This window comes from Loxodonta africana, chromosome 18, assembly GCF_030014295.1.
Source record: "Loxodonta africana isolate mLoxAfr1 chromosome 18, mLoxAfr1.hap2, whole genome shotgun sequence".
Classification (NCBI taxonomy): domain Eukaryota; kingdom Metazoa; phylum Chordata; class Mammalia; order Proboscidea; family Elephantidae; genus Loxodonta; species Loxodonta africana.
In genome coordinates this window covers 12,220,816-12,240,504 of record NC_087359.1, presented here as the reverse complement: position 1 = coordinate 12,240,504, position 19,689 = coordinate 12,220,816, and the positions used below count along the sequence as shown (strand labels likewise).

The 19,689-nt window shown below is 58.4% G+C and overlaps 1 protein-coding gene across 4 annotated transcripts in view; it reads left to right on the top strand.

Moving 5' to 3' along the window:
* Positions 1-19,689, top strand: part of BAIAP2 (BAR/IMD domain containing adaptor protein 2) — a 69,445-nt gene that overhangs the window by 26,798 nt on the left and 22,958 nt on the right. For all 4 annotated transcript variants that reach the window (XR_010318265.1, XM_064270584.1, XM_064270586.1 and 1 more), the window contains exons 4-6: positions 15,969-16,030; positions 17,011-17,082; positions 17,677-17,814. Coding sequence is in view for 3 of the 4 variants with exons in the window: in XM_064270584.1 (XP_064126654.1) it covers positions 15,969-16,030; positions 17,011-17,082; positions 17,677-17,814 (272 nt within the window). In the remaining variant the exon portion in view is untranslated. The remainder of the gene's footprint in view (positions 1-15,968; positions 16,031-17,010; positions 17,083-17,676; positions 17,815-19,689) is intronic.

The following is a 19,689-nucleotide window of genomic DNA, read 5'->3' as shown; positions in this document are numbered from 1 at the left end:
ACTCTGTGGCTGTCTCTGAGATGGCTGGCAGCTCATTTGGTCCGTCTGGCCTCTGTCTTTCTGTGCGTGTGCGCAGCTCACAGCTGGGAGGTGGCCCCGGGTGGGTGGCTCCTGACCTCACAGCGGGCGTGTCCTCTCATCTTGTGCAGTTCTCCCTGCAGTGAAGAAGTCTCCACAGAGGACTCTTTTTCGGGCTTTGCTTTGATACGGGGAGTGGAGGGGGCTGCTCTGCGTTCTTCTGTCGCCCTCTAATCCCCCAGCCGGCAGCCACCCACGTTTTATTGCCTGTCTGATGGCTGATTCGGTTTCTTAAGTCTCCCCTGCTGTCTGTGGAGCATGTCGCCAGTGTGTCCCAGCTCTGTGGGTGCAATCACACAAGCGAGCCTGGCGCTCTGACAGCCCCTTTGATCTGTGCACACCTCACAGCATATTTCCCAGGCCATCTGCTCGTCCCCTTCCAGCTCTCAGTGCCAATATTGCTTGGACTGACCAGCGGTCCAGGGCGATGGGGGCGTCAGCGGGGTCCAAGGCTCCAAGCCCTGGCATGTGCAGATATGCCATCTCTGTAGCTGAGAAGCAGATGCGGGCAGCGAGGGTAGACGCCGTGGCCATCATGGATGTGGCGCCCTGTGTACCATCCCTGCTTCCTTCCGACTCGGAAGTTTGAGAAGATGGGAGAGAGACTCTGTTTCTCCTGCTCCTCCATCACTGCGTCAGCCCCTCCAGTCACAGCAGGGACAGGGCCTGGTGTGGAGACCACAGGGCAGAGTGGAGGGGAGCCATGGGGGGCTTCAGAGCTGCACATGTCTCATTATCCCAACCCTCCTGACCCCAGCAGTCTGAAATGTGGTCGACCTGAGGGCTGGGAGCACAGCACAGAGGAGCGGAATTGCCCACGTGAGCTCTGGGGCTGGTTGAGGAGGGCAGGTGTAAAAATGGTGCTCTGGGACATCTGACTTCTCTACGTTCATGAGGGGGGAAGGAGAATCAAGGTCGTCAGCAGCCCAAGGCTGGTTTCTGTGAGGGTGGAGGTCAGACATACCTCCTCCCTCCAACCTTTTTACCAATTCTGACACCAGCCATCCCTCCCACAGCACACTCTACTTCTCTGCTGGGTTCAGTAATTTGTAGCAATGGCCACACAAAACTCACAGACCACACACTTATGGGGTTTACAGGGAAGTAGCAGGTTACAGCTCAGAATCAGGAAGGCTCAGCATGTAGTTCTTAATCAGGACAGAGTCTTCTCAGCTGTGCCTGCAGGCAGCCCTCTCTCTGGCCCTCAGCCCCTTGAGCCTCTTGGGCCAGTCTGGCCTCTGCCCTGCTCTGGCAAGTGTTATAAAGCTCTTCAGCTCCATTGGTAGGTGCCCAGGGCACCTCACTCTGACAGTAAGCCTCGGCCCGACAGCTCTCAGCCTCCTAGCTCCATGGGTTGGCAAGCCTAGCTCCATTGACAAGTGCCTGGAGTCATCACACCCCACCAACAAGCTTGCTGACTGAAGGCATTCAGCTGTCTCACTCCATGGGGCAGGAAGCCCACCACGCTGTCTCCTGTTGGTCTCCTGGTTCTGCCGTCCCTGCTGCCACCATTTCTCTCTCTGCCGCTGCTTTCACTGTCTCTTGCTGTCTTCCGTGTTACAGCTCTCTTTTCCGCCTGAGTCCAGGAAGCTGTTAGTACAGGAACTCTGGGTCCAAAGGATGTACTCCACTCCTGGCTCTTCTTCCCTGATTTAGTAAGGTGTCTCCTTTCTGCCTCTGGGATGGCTCACTTTAAGGCTAGTGGATGGCAAAACTAACCATTCCCCTTGTTAGGGTTTCATACACCTTATTTGCATGGTCCCACCCCCACAAGGGTGCCATGCACCTTATTTGTATTATTAGCAAGCTATCCAATCCCTTTGGTGAGTCATAAGCACCTCATTTGCATAGGCCACTCAGTCATTTGGTGGGAGTTACAAGATCATGGCAAGAAAGGCCATATAAAACCAATGCGTTGCACCATAGAAAGACTTAGGGCCAGGTTCTCTTTGCACTGGGTGGTGCAGTTAACGTGCTCAGCTGCTAACCAAAAGGTAGGAGGTTTGGGTCCTCTCAGAGGCGTCTTGGAAGACAGGCTTGACAATCTACTTCTGAAAAACCAGCCATTGAAAATTGTATGGAGCACAGTTTTACTCTGACACCTGGTCACCATGAGTTGGAATCAACCCGACAGCGACTCATTTGGTTTGGTTTCTCTTTGTCCTAAGGCAGGAGAGTGTTTTCCTGGCCTCGGCAGAAGCTGTCCTTCAACAGCTCGATGTTCTCACCTGCCTCCTGTTCCTTGGGTCACTGCCTTTCAAGCGATATGCTTCCAGCGGCACACACCTGGCCCAAGTAGCCTTGTGATGGGCTTGAGCTCCTTCAGGCTGTGTGTCTCAGCCCCTCCAGCACCACTGGTCATACGGGTTCCCTCGAGTCCACCTGGCAGAGGGCTGGTACCACAGCCCTGAGGGGTGATGCTCCTGTTCTGCCATCACAGCCTCTGGAAACAGGGCTGGTCCTAAGCTGTGGCCAGGCGTCAGCTTGCTGACTTCCCCAGGTGGGGCTTCTGCTGCTGCCGACCCTGGGGGCTGCTGTGGAGTGTGGTAGCCCAGGGCCTCAGTCCCCACTCCCGCCCCAACCCTGAGTACTATAGCCTTGAGCACATCCCCCAACCCAGCCAGGCTCCTGGCCTGCAGAGAGCTGGGCCGAGCCCATGCCTGTGATGTGGGGTGGCAGACGTAGGAGGAAGAGCCCGGTGTCCCGACTCAGCATGGTGCTGGCGAGGTCCACAGACAAGGCCAGGCGGCCTCAGTGCTCTGGCTAAGATCACCCATGTGGAAAGGGTGGCCCAGCTCCTGCTTCTTAGGAGGCTGAGTTCAGTACTCTAAATCTTCCAGAAGGGCAGCACTGCCTAAAGGGTCGTTGTGGTGGGCAGGGACAGCAGTCCCCACAGAATGCTCCTTTGTTACCTGGTGTGCAGGAGAGGTGTCTCACCTGGCTCTGCAGAAGCCTGGGTGCCATGTAGTATACTGCTCTCGGCCAGGCTGGCGTCCATGTGGCTGTCGCACAGCCTTGCCATCTCCCAGGGCCCGTTTTCTCCATTTGCCTGTGAAAGCAGCCATGCAGTGACTGATGAAGCTGTGGTCCATTGTTTGTCACCACGGGCATGTATGTGCTCACCAGGCACGCCTGGCTCTGCGCCCTGGCCTTGCCGTCCACGGGGTCCCTGGGCGCCCATAGGACACAGGAGCTGCATGCTGGGCACCGCCTGGGAGCAGGTGCTGGGGGAGGCGACTTCCTCTTCATCTGGAGCTGCAGCTGCTGTGGTCTATGAGTCATTGGGGAAGGTGTGTCCTGGAACCCCCCATGGCGTTTCGTTGGTCCCTGTCCAGGCTGTGTCCCTGAGCAGAGAATGGAGGAAACACCTGCCCCCAGCTCTGGGAGAGATCCCTGCCCAGGCCCTGTTGCCCACCTTCTCCCCAGGCCCTCGTCATCCTCAGAGGCCTTCGGGGCCACCCCGCGTGGCCTTCTCTGATTCCTGTGCGAGGCAGCTCCGTGGCCCAGGGGCTCTGCAGTGCTGCCTCAGGCCACTTGCCGGACCCTCCCCGGTCCTCAGTCTTGGGATGGAGGCTGGGGATGTGGGCCTGCAGCCTGTGTGCTGCCTGCCTGGCCATCAGATCCTACCAGAAGGGCCACCTTGGAGATGTTTCCTGGTTGTTAAAAGGTGAACCCACCCAGAAAGGAAGGAGCAGCCCTTTGAACCCCTGTGTTCCAGGCCCTGCCTGCCCTCCTGGGGCTGCACCTGCACCTCTGCCGGGCACCTTGGGCCAGCTCCACGGGCATGCTTGGAGCGAATAAAGGGAAAATTGGGGAATTAGAGCGACCACATGCCCACCCACGCCTTAGATTTGCGAACACTGGGAGACGAGGGACAGAGACAGTGCTGACAGCTCCTCTGGGCGAGGATCGGGGTGCGGGGGGAGGCCGGGGCACAGCTCTGCTCCCCCATGCAGGACACATTGCATCAGTGGCAACTCCCCTGCTCCAGGCTTGCGTGCAGTCACCAAGCTGCTCACACCGCAGCCCACATGGTTCACTTCCTCTGTGACCCAGTCCCTCGGCTCACTCCAGCCCCCCGCAGGTCATGCCTGCCCCTCATGCCCCCGTGTGATTCAGGCATGTACATGCTTGTGCAGACCACCTGTGGGCTGTGTTCACACATAGCAGCTGATCCAGGGGCTGGAGTGGGGCGGAGGGTCCACGTGGCCACCGAGCTCTGGGTGGGGCAGACGCTACAGGTCCAGGGACCCCTCCACGTAACAGGGGCCTGGCCTCAGGGCAGCTGGGTGGTGAGCTGAGAAGGCAGTGGCAGAGGGGGAGCTGGGGGCAGGGGGCCGGGAGGGCCAGGCCTCTGCCCTCCCCACAAAGACCCTGTGTCCCTGTGCCTGCTGTTGACACAACATTGATACAAAGGCGGTCCTTTGCTCGTGATTTGTTCCAGAACAGCGCATCAGTAAATATTGCTGTCTGGTGTCATCGCCATGGCAACTCAACCATCGATTTTCCCGTCTGTTCCCCCCTTGGCCACTTTCCGTTTTTGCTGTTTTTGTAGGCGGGAGAAGCCTGCTTCTCCCAGGAGATGCCAGCAGCTTCTGTGGCAGCGGGGGGAGGGAGCGGGTGGGCGGAGGCCAGTCCCCAAGTGGGGGTCCCCGGCTCCATGTCCTCATCCTTCCCCTGTGTCACTGGCCCCACAGTATCGCCGCCTGGCAGCCTCCTCACTGCCATCTTCCTCCTCAGAGAGCTGGGTGTTCATGCATTGCTCTGTATGCTGGTATGCTAACGAGCTCGCTGTGGGGGCTTTCCACTCTGGAAGCCACCAAAATAATCGCAACTCAGGGTTATTTGCTCAGGAGACTGAGAGGTAAGGCCGCTCACAGCCCAGTGCGAGCAGCTGACCCTTGGCTCAGGGCCCTCTGGAGCCTCCAGAAACGGCCAAGACGAAGGCCATGGTGTCCTCCTTGGCTGCTTGTGACCTGAGGAGCGCTGTCATCACCTGACGGGGCAGCCCCCCACCCTGACCCCAGAGACCCCGTGCTGGGGCAAGGAGCAGCTCCAGGAAGGGTCAGGTGGCTGCTCCACACCCCCTGCCCCACATCATCTGGGCTGGTGGCTGCTCATGACCAGCACACACTACTGCCATCTGGGATGGCAATAGCTGGGCGTTGGAAAAGGCTGGGTGGCCCCATGAGCCCCTGCACATGCAGACAGCACCGTGACTGTGAGGGGAGGGCCAGGCCGTCCTTGCTCCGGGGGGCCTTGGGATGCAGGGCAGCAGATCCCAGGCAGGGCTGGCGTTTCCAGTGCCCCATGGCTGTGTAGTGCTCATGTTGGCTCTGTCCCTGGAGCTGAGGGGAACCATGGTGAATCACTGGCATTCCATCTGCCAACGGCAGTAGGCACTCCCTTCTTCAAGGTCTCTGGAGCGGTCAGGGCCCAGGTGGCCAGGGAGGGGACGTCAGCCACAGCCGCCCTGTGGGGCCACACCTGCCCTCTTGGATGGCTGCAACTCTTCAGGGCCTTTGGGCAGCCACACCGAGGGTGGAGTGGGAGGGGCTTCCCTCCTGCAAACAGGCAGGGCCCTGGGCTTAGTGGGCTCTGCAGGGTCCAGCCCAGCCCCCTTCACGCACGACTCTGCTTCTCAGTCAGTTCAACCCCAGGACTTCCTGGCTGCTCACTGTCCCTGCGTGCCTCTCGCCCCCCACCCACCTGGGTGCCTGTGAACTCCTGGCCCTGTGTGATGAACAGGGCAGCCAGGCAGGACCCCTGTGCACTGGGGCGGATGCTGTGGCTGACCCTTCTCAGAGTGCTCCTCGGGCCCAGGATCTATGGGGGGCCCGGGGTGCTTGACCATGCTCCTGACATCACTGAGGTCGCCTCTGCTTCTGAAAGGCGGTACTTCCAGCCACCCCGCTAACTCCCACAGGATAAACACCTCCTGCTGACCGCTTAGCCAGCTGGATCATGGGCCACTTTGCAGCTAGGTGGGGACTTTGGCTGCTGACACATGTCTGCGCTTCCAGGGGTGGGGGGCTGTGCATGGGTACTGTGTCCCAGGGGTGGGGAGCTGTGCGTGGGGGCCTTGTCCTAGGGTGGGGTGCTGTGCGCAGGGCCCTCCCTAATGCCAGGACATTCTCAGTGTGACCCCAAGGAGTCTGCTGCCTGAGCTGAGATCCACTGAGTTTGGGGGCCCATGGGGCAATCGTATCTCCAAGACATTGGGGCATTGATGGGTGCAGGGCGACACTTCCCTCAGTGGCTGGTTACTGCCTTCAGGAGCCAGGAAGTGGCACTGAGAGGAGTGGAGACTCCCGAGTGACGAGGAATCAGGGTTGGGCCCTCCCGCTGCCACCTCAACAAGGCCAGAGCCCCCATCCTTCCAGTACGTTCTCAGTCTCCGCCCTGGACCCAAGGTGTGATCTCATTGGGTCTTCCAAGGGGTGGGCGGACCCCAAGGCTAGGCTCTTCCTTCCTGTTGGCATAGCATCTTCACAGGGGCTCCCTGGACTTAGTCAAGAGGTACCCTGAGCTGTCCCATTGTCTCCACAGCCTGGGAGAGGGAGAGCTGTACAGGTGGGCTCAGCAAGGAAGTTTCCGGCACTGGGACCTCCCCCTCCAAGTCCTGACTTCACCACCAAAGGAGGGATGTCAGGGGGGCCATGGCATGGACTCTGGGTTCTCAGAAGCTGTTGCCAGCGCTATTAACTGAGGGCACCAGCCAACCCCAATTAACTGAAAAAGTGAGATCTGTCAGGGAGCTGCTGTCCTGAGCACTGTCCCTGTGGTCGCTGTATGGCCGAGACCATCCGCTGGGTGGGCCTCCCCACACGGGGCACCCTCCAGCCAGCACACGGTAGGGTGATCTTGCTGGGTAGCCATGGGTTCCAGGCCTGGGAGGTGTTGATTGTTGGCAAATTACTGCTTAGGGGTTTTGGGCGCTCCATTACAACACAGTCTGCAAAAAGTGTGTGTGTGTGAACATCTCACAGAAAAGCATAAAGCAAATGTGGTAGAGTATTGACAAAATTGCTATGGACATGTTATTAGGGACCAGCCCTGGAGAAGGACATCATGCTTGGTAAAGTAGGTCAGCGAAAGAGAGGAAGACCCTCAGTGAGATGGAATGACATAGTGGCTGCAACAATGGGCTCAAACGTAGCAATGATTGTGAGGATGGCGTAGGACCAGGTAGTGTTTCCTTCTGTTGTGCATAGGGTCACTGTGAGTCAGAATCGACTCAACAGGACCTAACAACATGGTTATGGGTTGAGTAGTATCCCCCCAAAATTTATGTAGAAGTTCTAACCCATGGTACCTGTGCATATGACCCTGTTTGGAAATAGGGTCTTTGAAAGTGTTATCAGTTAGGTTCACGTAAGGTCATAGGGGAGCAGGGTGGGCCCTGATCCCACCTGAGTGGTGTGCTGTTAAGAGGAGAAGAGACACAGAGAAACAGAGGGAAGACACCCCGTGAGGATGGAGTTCCCCTGCAGCTCCATGCCCAGAAATGCCTGAGGCTGCTAGAAGCGGGGCGGAGCAAGGAAGGACCTTCCCCTACAGCCTTAGACAGATGGCCCTGCCAGCACCCTGAATTCGGACTTCTGGCTTCCAGAACTGTGAGACAATCGGTTTCTATTCTTTTGAGCCCCCTGTTTGTGGTGTTGTGTTACGGCAGATGCAGGGCGTTCCTGCACTAGGAAAAGGATGAATGGTGTTTGTCGTTCTCTTCTGGAGACCTCTCCGTGGGTTTGGAGGCTGGCTTGGGGAAAATGTGCCCTGTCTTCTAAGCCGCAACAACAGCCCAGCAGTGTCAAAATGTGCAGTCCTTTGGGTCTCTGGACAACTTCTTGCCGGGTGCCCCCGGTGGGAGCCGAGCGTGGTTGTGTGTGGTTATAGGACCGGCCCATCTTACCTGAAGCTGCTCTCCACCTCGGTTCAGCAGTCGTGGGAGCGGCCTGGTGCTTTCTGCTGGTCTCCCTGCGGCCCTTCCTGCGGTCTCCTGGCGGGAGAGTGTACACACCGTGAGAGCAGAGCCTCTGGCTTCTTCTTCCACTGCAGCAGCCGAGCACGGGGCAGAGTCTGGCACACAGCAGTGCCCACTGGGCCGCTGTCAGGGACGTGGTGCAGCCAGGCCGTCATGAGGGTGAAACCGAGAGAGTGCTGGCCACAGGGACACGTGCCCTGGATGCTAGCCCTGGTCCCTGCGGGTGACCGTCAGGGCTTTCCAGAGAAGCAGAACCAATAGGAGAGAGGCAGAGAGAAGGGGAGACAGAGAGAGAGAGAAGCAGACAGAGAGGAGGAGTCAGAGAGACAGAGATTGTGGGGGCTGGCAAGTCTGAAATCCGCAAGGCAGACAGCAGGCTGGAAATACAGCAGGCCTGGTTACAGTCTTGAGGTAGAACCCATACTTCCTTCCTCAGGAAGGCTCAGTTTTTACTCTTAAAGCCTTCAGCTGATTGGACAAGGTCCGTCCACGTTATGGAGGGCCATCTATTGTTAGTTGCCATCCAGTTGGCTTCGACTCGTGGCGACTCCACGCACAGCAGAACAAAACACTGCCCAGTCCTGCACCATCTTCAAAATCATTGTGTCTTTAATGTGTGTGTGGAGTGCCTTCCAACCTAGGGAGCTCACCTTCCAGCACTATCGGACAGCGTTCTGTTGTGATCTATAGGGTTTTCATTGGCTGATTTTTGGAAGTTGATCGCCAGGCCTCTTCTTCCTAGTCTGTCTTAGACTGGAAGCTCCCCTGAAGTCTGTCCACCATGGGAGACCCTGCTGGTATTTGAAATACCGGTGGCATGGCTTCCAACATCATCATGGCCACAGTACAACAGATGGACAGAAGGGTGACTGGAGGGTAATCTGTTTAACTTAAAGTCAGTTGATGGTAAATGTCAGTCACGTTCAGGTATTTCACAGCAACACTAGGTAGCGTTTGACAGACGGCTGGGCATCGTGTCCTCTCCACAGTGACACAAACCCCACACACTGCAGCTGCCTGACAGCTCTTGCATGGACATCAGGACTGTTTTTTCTGTCTGTACGTGTTGTGTTCCCACATCTCCTGGAACCTTTCCTCTTGCCCCAAAGGGAACATGGGAGCCGTCCAGCACGTGGAGCCGTCGTCAGCGTGGCCCTGGGTCCACCAATGTCTCGCTCTCTGCCGGCTCCAGGCCGGGCTACGCGCAGCTCCTGTGCTGTTTTCCTTGGAGTTCTGGAAGCAGCACAGGAATCTGCAGTTTGATCCTTCCTGTCATCTGCTAACAGGGTGCAGCTGTATCAAAGTGGGGGGCTGCCTTTCTTGTGCTCTGCCTGCCTGGAGCGCATTGTCCTCGTCTCTGTCAGGCCCACCTTTGAGCTCACCGGCCTTGCTGACCCTCTCGTGCCCCGCACCTTCCCATGTAGTCGTCCCTCTGGCTGCGGGGGGCCCCCTTCACCGTTCTCCTCTTGCTCGCCTGTAATGTCCCTTTAAAATCTGAGCACACCATACTCCCTCTGTGCTGGCGCCTTCTTTTGCTTCTTTGCTGCCGCCCTTCTCCTCCCCCATCAGGGGTGCTTGGACTGTGCTGCGGTGTTTTGCTGCCATCTATGGTGGTCCTCATGCCCTGCTCCATTCCTTGGTCCTAGGCCAGCACTCACCTTGGCAGGAGCAGGCTCAGATGGGGCTGGCTGTACCCTCTCACCGCTGTCCTCCCCCTAGGCGTCTCCTGAGGGTCTCTGTTGACTTCTGAGAGTCTGTTGGGGACTGTCTTTACAGCAGAGGGTACATAAATGGTATGAGAAGAGAAGCAGGTGTGACAGACCCCTGGTTCTTGCTTGTGCTTGAGATTCTGAGGCTTGGCAAAGCCAGCTCTAGGTCAGGGCAGCCAAGGAGCACAGTCGGCTGCCTGCCCACACTGATGCCTGGTGAGGCCCACGCCGCTTGCACATTCCTACACGGCTGGCTGCGAGAAGGAATGCTGACTCACCAGACCTGCTGAGGAGGCAGGAGCCTCCCACAGAATCCATTCCTCTTAGTGTCTCTCCTGCCTTTATTCTGTTCCTGTTCCGTCTTCCCTCTGTGCTCAGCCTGGCCCAGGAGGAGAGGGGCACAGCCTCAAAAAGCCTCACTCACAGAGACGGGGCTGACATCCGGTGCTGTGCTGCTGATCCTAGCTCCTTCTCCCTCAAGGAGGGCCTGGTCTGGAGCCAGATGGACCTCAAGGGCCTCACAGCTCTAGAGTTCTACAATGCTGAGCCGTCGGCCAGGGCCGAGAACCCACAGTTTACCTCACTTGCCAGCAGGTGTTTCTGGCTGTAAGCAGGTGGGAGCAACTCAAGAATGGCTCTTGTGAAGGCTGACTGTGCAGGTAGAGCGTAGGGTCATTGTAAAACAAAATCAGTTCTGAAGAAGAGCTGACAGTCATAGTGGCACCCTTCACAACAGCCAGAGTGAAAATAGCCCAAGTGCTCATCAATGGATGACAGATAATTAAGACGTGGTATATACGTATAATGGAATATTTTTCAGTCGTAAAGGGAAATGAAGTCCTGGTACACGCTACGCCGTGGATTAACCTTGAAGACATGCTGTGTGAAAGAAGTCAGTCACAAAAGGCCACATGTTGTATGATTTCAGTTACACAAAATATCGAAAACTGGTATAGAGACAGAAGGCAGATTGGTGGTTACTAGGGGCTGGGGGGAGGAGGGAATGGGAGTGATGTTGATGGGTACGGGGTCTCCTTTTGGAGCAATGCGAATGACCTTGAACTAGCTGGAGGTGGTGGTTGTGCAGTCTAGTGAATGCAGTAAATACCACTGAATTTCACCCTTAAGAATGGTTGATCAGTGGGTTTTACGTCCTGTGGCTTTCACCTCCATGATAAAACAAGCCAACTGCGGGGGGTGGCTTGCTGTCTCCGGTCTCCGTCCTTGCACTGTGCTGACCCAGGTGAGGCCCAGGTGAGGGACATGCTCTGTGGGACCGGGGGCAAGCCATGGGAAGTCCTGGCTGCTGGACCCTTCTGAGTACGGCCAGGGTTCTTCTTGAGCTTTCTGTCTGGCCCTCTGGGCTGTCTCTCATGCTTCTGGGCACTGGCTGCACTGAGTCAGCTGGGCTTGGAGCTGCGCAGGAACAGGGACTGGATCCGAGGAGCTTCCTGCACAGTGGGGTCATAGTTCCTGCGTGCAGGTGGTCACGAGGACTGGGGCTTTTGCCATTCTGTTTCAGCCTCGAGTAGTGGGACCTGCTTGCCGGCTCCCAGCCTTGAATGGGTGGCATGGGCCAGGCCGACTGGCAGCCAAGCCCCTGGAGCCCCTGGCTGTGCTGTCTGGGCTCTGCAGCCCACAGCATTTGCTCAGCTCCGGGCACAAGGAGAGGAGGCTGAGGCTCCTTCTGCAGGAGTAGAGGCGGATGGCAGCTGGGGGGGCGGCAGCTGCATCTGCTGTCTCATGCTCACATGCGTGTATAGCTATGTAGTTGATGCGGGGAGGAGGGCGTGAGGAGGGGGTGTGAGGTACACCTGGTCTCCCCCAAGCCAGCCACACGGCCCCAGGTTATGCTGCTCTCCTTCCCTTTCCCCACTGTCCCCTTCTGTCAATTGGCAGGACGATGGAGGCACCCCAGGGTGGGGAAGCTTGAGGGTGTCCCTGAGCAGCATGGTGGTCCCCACCCTCCAGCCTTTCACTCTCTGGAGCTGCCACCACATTCCCCAGGGCCTTATTCTTCTGGGCTGGGGCTGCTCTCATGGCTAGGACAGAGGAGGGGAGCTGAGTCAGGCCCCATGTCCCCCTTGCAAGCCACCCACAGCCACCACCCACCACTCAGAGCATGTTTCTAGGGCACCTTGCCCATCTCTGGGTCCAAGTGGGATGCACTCAGGGAGAAAGCTCCTGGTTGGGGCCCCTGTCCAGCCTCGCCCAGCTCCGGGATGGTCCCTTGGCTGGGGACTGTGTGCTGGGGCTGGGCACTGCCTTCGTGCCCCCAGACAGCTGGGTGGCTCCTTCTAGGGGGACAACGGCCCAGCCTGGCTCTTGACACCAGCCTGGTGTCCCTTCAGCTGCACACAGACCCAGCCCAGTTCATGGTCGGTCATGTGGAGACAGATAGGAATGTGTCTGCTTGACCAGGCCCCACCTGTTTCACACGCCCAGGTGGCCTGTGCTTGGGGGAGGGGGCGATGCCTGTGTGTGCGTGCATGTGTGCGGCTGTGTGTGCATCTGTACATGTGTGTGTGCATTTGGAGCTCTAGTGGCACAGTGGTTAAGCACTCAGCTGCTAACGAAAATGTTGATGGTTCAAAGATGGGGCAGTCTGCTCCCATAAATATTACAGCCTTGGAAACCCTATGGGGCAGCTCTACCCTGTCCTGTCAGGTTGCAGTGAGTAGGAATCGACTCAACAGCAATGGGTGCCAGTGCGTGTGTGTGTGCATTTGTGCATGTGAGTGTATGCGTTGGCTGCCTGGGTGGTCCCATGGTGGCCCGCCCCACCCCCGAGGGACTGACCACTTTCACTCTTAAAACATGAGGCCGCGTGTGGTGTTACTAACAAGGCCAGAAGCGTTAACGTGAGGACCAATAGGTGTGGGGCGATGACTCAGGCCACAGCCACACTGGTGGAAGTTGTGGGGCAGAGCACCATTTTCTGGACGCCATGTGTTTCCTCGGTGAAGCCCAGTGTCGGTCTGCCCCCTCCTTCCTGTCCTGTCCCTGTCGCTCCTCACACTGTCCCGGCTCCTGTGTGACGGCCAGGCCTTCCTGCAGCCTGGTGACCTCCTGTCCTGGGAGGACCCCCTGGTCTGGGAGTGACAGGGCTGCACCACTGACTCACAAGGTGAGGCCACCTGCTGCCCTCCCCTGCAGTGACACTCCCCGGAGCCCTGACAGCAGATGATGGATCTCACGCTAATTGATCCTATTTTAAGCTGGTTGGTCGGGTTGGCCCCACCTGCATTGTGGGCCTGTGGACGGGGTTCCTGAGGGGTCAAGGAGCCCAGGTGGCCTCCTCCCTCCCTGTGGGTGTGACAGCTCTGTGACTGGTGAGGTCCTGCAGGCCAGGGATCGGGGGCTGGCTTGTGGGGTGTTGGAGCCAGCTTCTGCCCAGGGCTGCCCTCCCCACAGGGCCTCTGCTCTGGTGGGGACCTCATCCTTGTCCCCCACTGTGTCATCCTCTGTCAACCTGGGCCGCTTCCCTGAGCACACCAAATTTTGGGGGTGCTCAGGCACTCAAGTGAACATGTGTCAGTGGAGTCTGGCCTGCGGAGAGGCTGGGGGGCTGGCCATCCCCACCCCAGGCTGGGGCTGCTGAAGCTCAGATCCAGTGAGGTTCGCCTCTAACCAAGGGCAGTTATGGCCTCACCTTGACCACGTGAGGCCACGGCACAGCTGGCTTTCTGCATTCCTGGGAGTCATGTTGCACCCCTCTCCACCCGCCCCCTCGAGGCTGGCAGTACCCCTTATGCTGGCACTGCGGCTCCAGAGCTGGGTGGAGGAGCCCTGTTCTCTCCCCCGCAATGGGGGTGATGGCCAGGCCATGGTGTTCATCTCCGTGGAGGTGCCAGGTCACTGCGCATATGACCGACACATTTATCAGAGTTCAGTGATTGTACCAAGCAGGGCAGAGGCCTGGCGAATCCTCCCTTTCAGCACATGGGCAGTGTCATCCGGGAGATGGACCAGCCAGGTGTGAGCGCAGCGCTGGACTGGAGCCACGTGCAGAGCTCTGAGGGCAGCACCAGGGCTCGGGGATGGGGAGGGAAGGCTCTCACACACACTCGCTCATACCCACAGACACTCGCATGCATACACATGTACTCCCACACAGAGATCCACATACACACGTGTATACACACAGCCACATTCACACACAGCCATACACACATGTACTCCCACATGCAGATCCACATATACACGTGTATACTCACAGCCACATTCACACAGCCATACACACATGTATTGCCACACACAGATCCACATACACATGTGTATACTCACAGCCACATTCCCACATACTCACATGCATACACACGTACTCCCACACACAGATCTATATACACACACGTGTATACTCACACACAGCCACATTCACACACACTCACACCCATGTACACATACATGTTGTCACACTGTGCGCTCACAGCCACATACACCACACCCTCACATGCATACGCACATTCACACATGCACGCTTGTGTACACACAGGGCCAGCTTGTGGTACCAGCTGTTAGCACTGCCCTGCCCCTCACGCAGCTCTCATGCTGGGCTGTGTGGGGATGGTGGCATGTGCTGGCTGGGACTGGGTTGTCCCCTGGCCCCCACTCCCTGAGGAGCCACTCTGTCCTGGTGGGGATGGTAGGGCATAGAGGGAGCTCAGCTCGGCAGGGAGCTCAGGCCCACTTCTCTGTCTGACGGGCTCGTCTTGCTGTGTCTCAGACACGCTGTCTCTGTGAAGAATAGGGCTGGAAGCCCCATGTCCTTGACAGTGAGACCATCCTGTGGTCATAGCTGCCAGGTGGCCCTGCCCTCAGGGCTCCGTGAAAAGCTGTGTGTTCCTCTCCTCCCCCGGCCAGACATTTCTGGTGAGGGTGGCCAGCAGGAACTGGTGCTGTGCTCAAGGACACGCCAGCAGAGGGGTGCTCAGAGGCAGCCAGGCCCCAGGTGGCTCTTGCATGTGTGTTACAGCCGTGGCTCTTGGGTGTGTGGGTTGTGGCTGTGCCCAGTGGGGCAGGACTCTGAGCACTGCAGAGCAGGGCGGCAGGTGTGGTGTGACTCAGGCTGTACCACTGGGTACCACTGGTGACCTGGGTGGATTCTTTCCTGCTCACTTGGCCCAGGCGCCCAAGCTCACAGGGTGGTGTGCTGACCGGAGAGGCACACTGGAAAGCCCGTCTGTGGTCAGCGGGGGTGATGCTGCATAGTGTTCTGGGGCTCAGGTGAACCAGACGCCTGCAGCTTCAGAGCACGCCAGCAGGCCATGTCACTGGGCCTTGCGTGGCCATCTAGGACGGGGCTCATCCTGCACGGTTGTGAGTTAGCTTGCCCAGTCTGCCCTTCACGGGGACCGCCAGGACTCAGCTTGCCCAGTCCGCCCTTCAGGGGGACCGCCAGGACTCAGCTCGCCCAGTCCGCCCTTCAGGGGGACTGCCAGCGTCCCTGGGTATCCTCATTCTAGGACAGTGTGTGCGAGGAGGCTTGGTTTAGTTGTCCCCGAGGCCTCAGTGGCGTGTGCCTGGGCCCCAGCATGCCGGCGGCCAGGGTCCAGGAGCAGCTGTGGACAGGGCCTCCTCACACCACCATTTCCCTAGGACGAAGGCTGTGTGTGATGCTGCGCTCAGGACCCAGGTGGCCATGGGGCGTGGGTTCTGCTCCTTCTTTATTCAGTCACCCTGTGGACAGGAGACGTGGGAGCAGGCCACCCCGCTCCACAGCCCCTCAGCAGCCTTTTGTGCTCCCTGTGGGTCAGTGACCCCCAGGAGGGTTTCACTCTGGTGTTGGGTTTGTAGCTGTCAGCAGGGCCCAAGGATGCCATGTGGGTCAGGTGTGTGTGCATGCATAGTGGGGAGCCTTCTATCTACAACTGCATCATGAGCACCAACTCTGGTACAGACCCCCAGGGTCCCCTCCTCGGCCCTCAAGGTGCCAAACTCTCATGCGTTTATGTCTGGGGTCCTGGCCATGGTAGGGTCGTCTGCTTTCAGGGAGTGCACCATTGGGAGACGCAGCACCCACCTTCCCTGTCCTGCTTCAGGCCCCTGGTTAACCCTGTGCCTGCCACTGGGTCGGGGACCTCAGAGGCCTGTGTCAGCCACCATGCCACACCGCCCCCCACGGCGTGGATGGATGATAGTGAATTCGGAGTCACTAACCCTCCTGTCCCCTTTTTTCTCCCACCTCGTGTCCCCAGGAGACGTCCTCTTCCAGATGGCGGAGGTTCACAGGCAGATCCAGAACCAGCTGGAGGAGATGGTGAGCACAGCTCTGCTGCTTGGGGCCATGGTGGGGAAGTGCTGACCTGGGCCCTGCCCCAAGCATCTACTGTCATGTGGCCACGCGCAGAAAGGGGAAACACATCCCAGGCTTGGGACAGATCCTGGGCAGGCTCTCAGGAGCCCTGGGAGGTGATCTCCATGGGGGCTGTGGGGCACAGCAAGAGCCAGCCCAGGGTCCCCGCTAGCTGCCTGCCAGGTTGGAGACAGTGAGTAGGGACCGGGGGAGAGCATGCCACAGTCTCAGACCCCCAGAATGCAGTCCTGCTGTGAGGATGGGCCACCTCTTGGGATTTATTTCCTTCCGTGATAAGCTGGGGAAACCCTGGTGGCGTAGTGGCTAAGTGCTACGGCTGCTAACCAGAGGTTGGCAGCTCAAATCCGCCAGGCGCTCCTTGGAAACTCTACGGGGCAGTTCTACTCTGTCCTATATGGTCGCTATGAGTCGGAATTGACTTGACGGCACTGGGTTTGGGTTTTTGGTTTGGAGATGAGCTGGAGGTTCAGGGGTCCCCTGTATGGTTCCAGTTGCAAGATCCAGGGACCACATTTACCCTGAGCCAGACATTTGGGGGCCACTGGTGTGCAGCCTCTGGTCTAAAGCAGGGGTCCTTTCCTCACCCCCCAGCTTGGGTTCAGGTGCAGTGCCTAGGCAGCCCCAGCGCCGAGCAGCAGGGAGCCCCTGGCTGGTAGGCTGTGTGGGTGTCGGACAGTCCTGGACTTGTGCTGTAGGTGTCCAATACTCCTGGACGTCTGCTCTGTGCCCACAGCCTTGGGGCTTCTGCATGCAAGGCTGTCAGCGATTGGGGCTGTCTGTGCCAACTGCCCCGTGTTGAGGTGCGGTGGTGACCGCCACTTCATCCCAGGCCCCCCCCCCCCACACCCCATCTAGTGGCTCCTCGCCATGTGTGTCCCAGCCGACAGCTCAGGGCCTTTCCACTGTTTTCTCTCCTGCTCCAGCTGAAGTCTTTCCACAATGAGCTGCTCACTCAGTTGGAGCAGAAGGTGGAGTTGGACTCCCGGTACCTGAGCGTGAGTACCTCGTCATGTGCTTGTCAGGGGCCTGGCTGGCCTCCATCTGCCAACTCTCTGTCTCTGAATCCTTCCCTGGGCTGAAGGTTTCCTCACTTCCTTAAGCTTCCACCCCAGTAGGTCCCCAGGCCTGCGACACCCTTGCCTGTTTGGCACTGAGGCCTCTATGCCTGAATATTGTCCTGTGGGTGAAACGCCATCAGACACCCCAGCCCGGCAGCTCCCACCTCCAGCTGCTCTCAGTAAAGCTGATGGCGTTATTTTGCTGCCCCTTCAAAACTGCATGCAACTATTCTCTGACCTGCTGTGATACATCTTAGCTCTTCCTGCCCCACATCCAGCCACAGACCAGGTGGCAGGAAGAATGCCAGAGTGCGGTGGATGGGAGGAGGTGAGACTTGGGGGCTTTCTGGGGTCTGACTTTCATCTTTGGGAGCAGAGGCTGCCATTAGGCGTGAAGGGCCAGGTCCGTCCCTGTCCTGAGGGTGTCCTGCCCACAGTGCTTGGGGCCTGTTGCAGAGGGTAGAGGGGGCCAAGTCCCAGCCAGGCCGCAGTGGGCTCACAAGTCTGCTCGGTCTTTCATTTAAACTCCAGGCAGCACTGAAGAAGTACCAGACAGAGCAGAGGAGCAAGGGTGACGCGCTGGACAAGTGTCAGGGCGAGCTGAAGAAGCTTCGCAAGAAGAGCCAAGGGAGCAAGAACCCGCAAAAGTACTCAGACAAGGAACTGCAGGTGTGTGCTGCCGGCTGGCCTGCAGGAGGGCGCGGGGCGGCAGGCCTGGACCCCAGCTTCCAGATACGTCCTGGGCCCAGGACTCTGCACCCCGTTGCTAGCAAGCAGGTGAAGGAGGAGAGTCCCCTTTGTCCCCAGTGGCTTGGCCCTGTCGTGGCCCTGACGGCTGACTGACTGCTATCCATGTGACTGGGCAAGGGCAGAGCTGCCGAGCTGTCAGGGTGCTGCCAGAGCCGTGGGGTACCCCTGCTTTGTTCCCAGCTGCCTCTGCGCTAGAATGTGCTAGAAGGCTCGCCACCCAAGTGACCCTCCCACCCTGTGTCCCTCTAGATTCCTAGACTGTTACTCTGATCAACCGGTGATGCCCACCGTGGGCCTGCTGGGGGCACTGGGTTTCATGAGCAGATGGCCTCAGGGCCGTGAGAGAGGGACACCCTAGTGTCAGTCCTCTATCACGCCTGGTGTTCTGGGCACCCTGAGCTGAGTGGCCCTGACACAAGTCACACAGCAGAGCCCCTGGCCAGTCACCTGACGAGCGCCCGGGAAGCCCCTCCCCACTTACCCGCTAAGCAGATCTCCCAGTGGTTGGTAATGCACACGGTGCCAGGTGGGGAGCTGCTGGGAAGGGCCTGGGCGGGCTGGGATGGGGCTCTCAGAGTTAATCCCTTGCCTCCTGCGGACCCACGTTTCCTGAGAGCTGGCAGGCTGGCAAGCCTTGGCAGGCCCTGTACACACCTGCCTGTTCCATGCTGCTGTCTGTTTTTGCATGTCCCTGCTCAGCATGGCAATGTGCGTGCAAGTGCGTGTGTGCATGTGTGTGAGCCCATGTGTACACATGTGAACATGCACATGCGTGTCCTTGCGAGGTGGGGACACTGACACCCACGTGTGCTTCTGGCCCCTGGACTGAGGGGGTCTCTGCCTCTGAGAAGGGGAACCCGTGGGCCACATACCCTATGAGTGTGGGGAGGCCCAGTAAGGTCACCTATGGGTGTGGATGCACAGGTGACACTGGGGGTGTCACCTGGTGAAGGGACACCAGGTCAGCCCTGATGGAGAGGCCAAGACTGAAGACCCCTGTGGGCCATGGCAGACGAGAATAGTATCCAAAGGCTCCTGTCAGAGAGCGATAGGACCGAGTGGGGGAGGCGGGGAAGTCGTGTGGCCCCCAACCCTGGCTCTTACACGTGTGGTTTACACAGCATTGCAGACTGCGCCCCCAGCAGACACGCTATCGCAAACCCACGGTCTACCTGTGCCCATAGCTTTCGCGCCTCCCGGGGATGGCCCTCCTGGTGATTTCCAGCTTGGGGCTGTTACAGACTGCTGTGATGAGCCAGCACTGGATTGTTTCTGTGACTAAACGCCTAGGAGAGGGGTTATGGGATGAAGAGTAGAAATGTGGGCACATGCTTCTGTCTGATCCTAGACGTGGGCTGCCATTTTGCTTCTGAAAGCCTTGCCCAGGGGTGGTGTCCCCTCCTGCCCCAGAGGGTGATGACAGCCTGGCGTGGGGCCTTGGGGTAATTGTTGGGCAGGTGGGTGGAGCCCTCTTAAAGGGCACTTCCAGGGGCAGTGATCAGGGACTCCCCCAGGGCTGACGTCCTAGTGGCGCTGAGGCCAGCTTGCTTTCGTGGGTTCATTTGCCTGTCGGGAGGGGCCAAGAGCCTGCCTGCACCTCCTTTGTGGCTCTGACTTTTAAAAAAACAGTTTTATTGAGCTTTAACTCGATATCCACACAGAGCTGCCTTGGAAGAAGGTTCTGGCGATCTACTTCTGAAAAATCAGCCATTGAAAACCCCATCGAGCACAGTTCTACTCTGACACCCACAGGGTCACCGCGAATCAGAGTCCTTGGCAACCAGCAACAGCAGT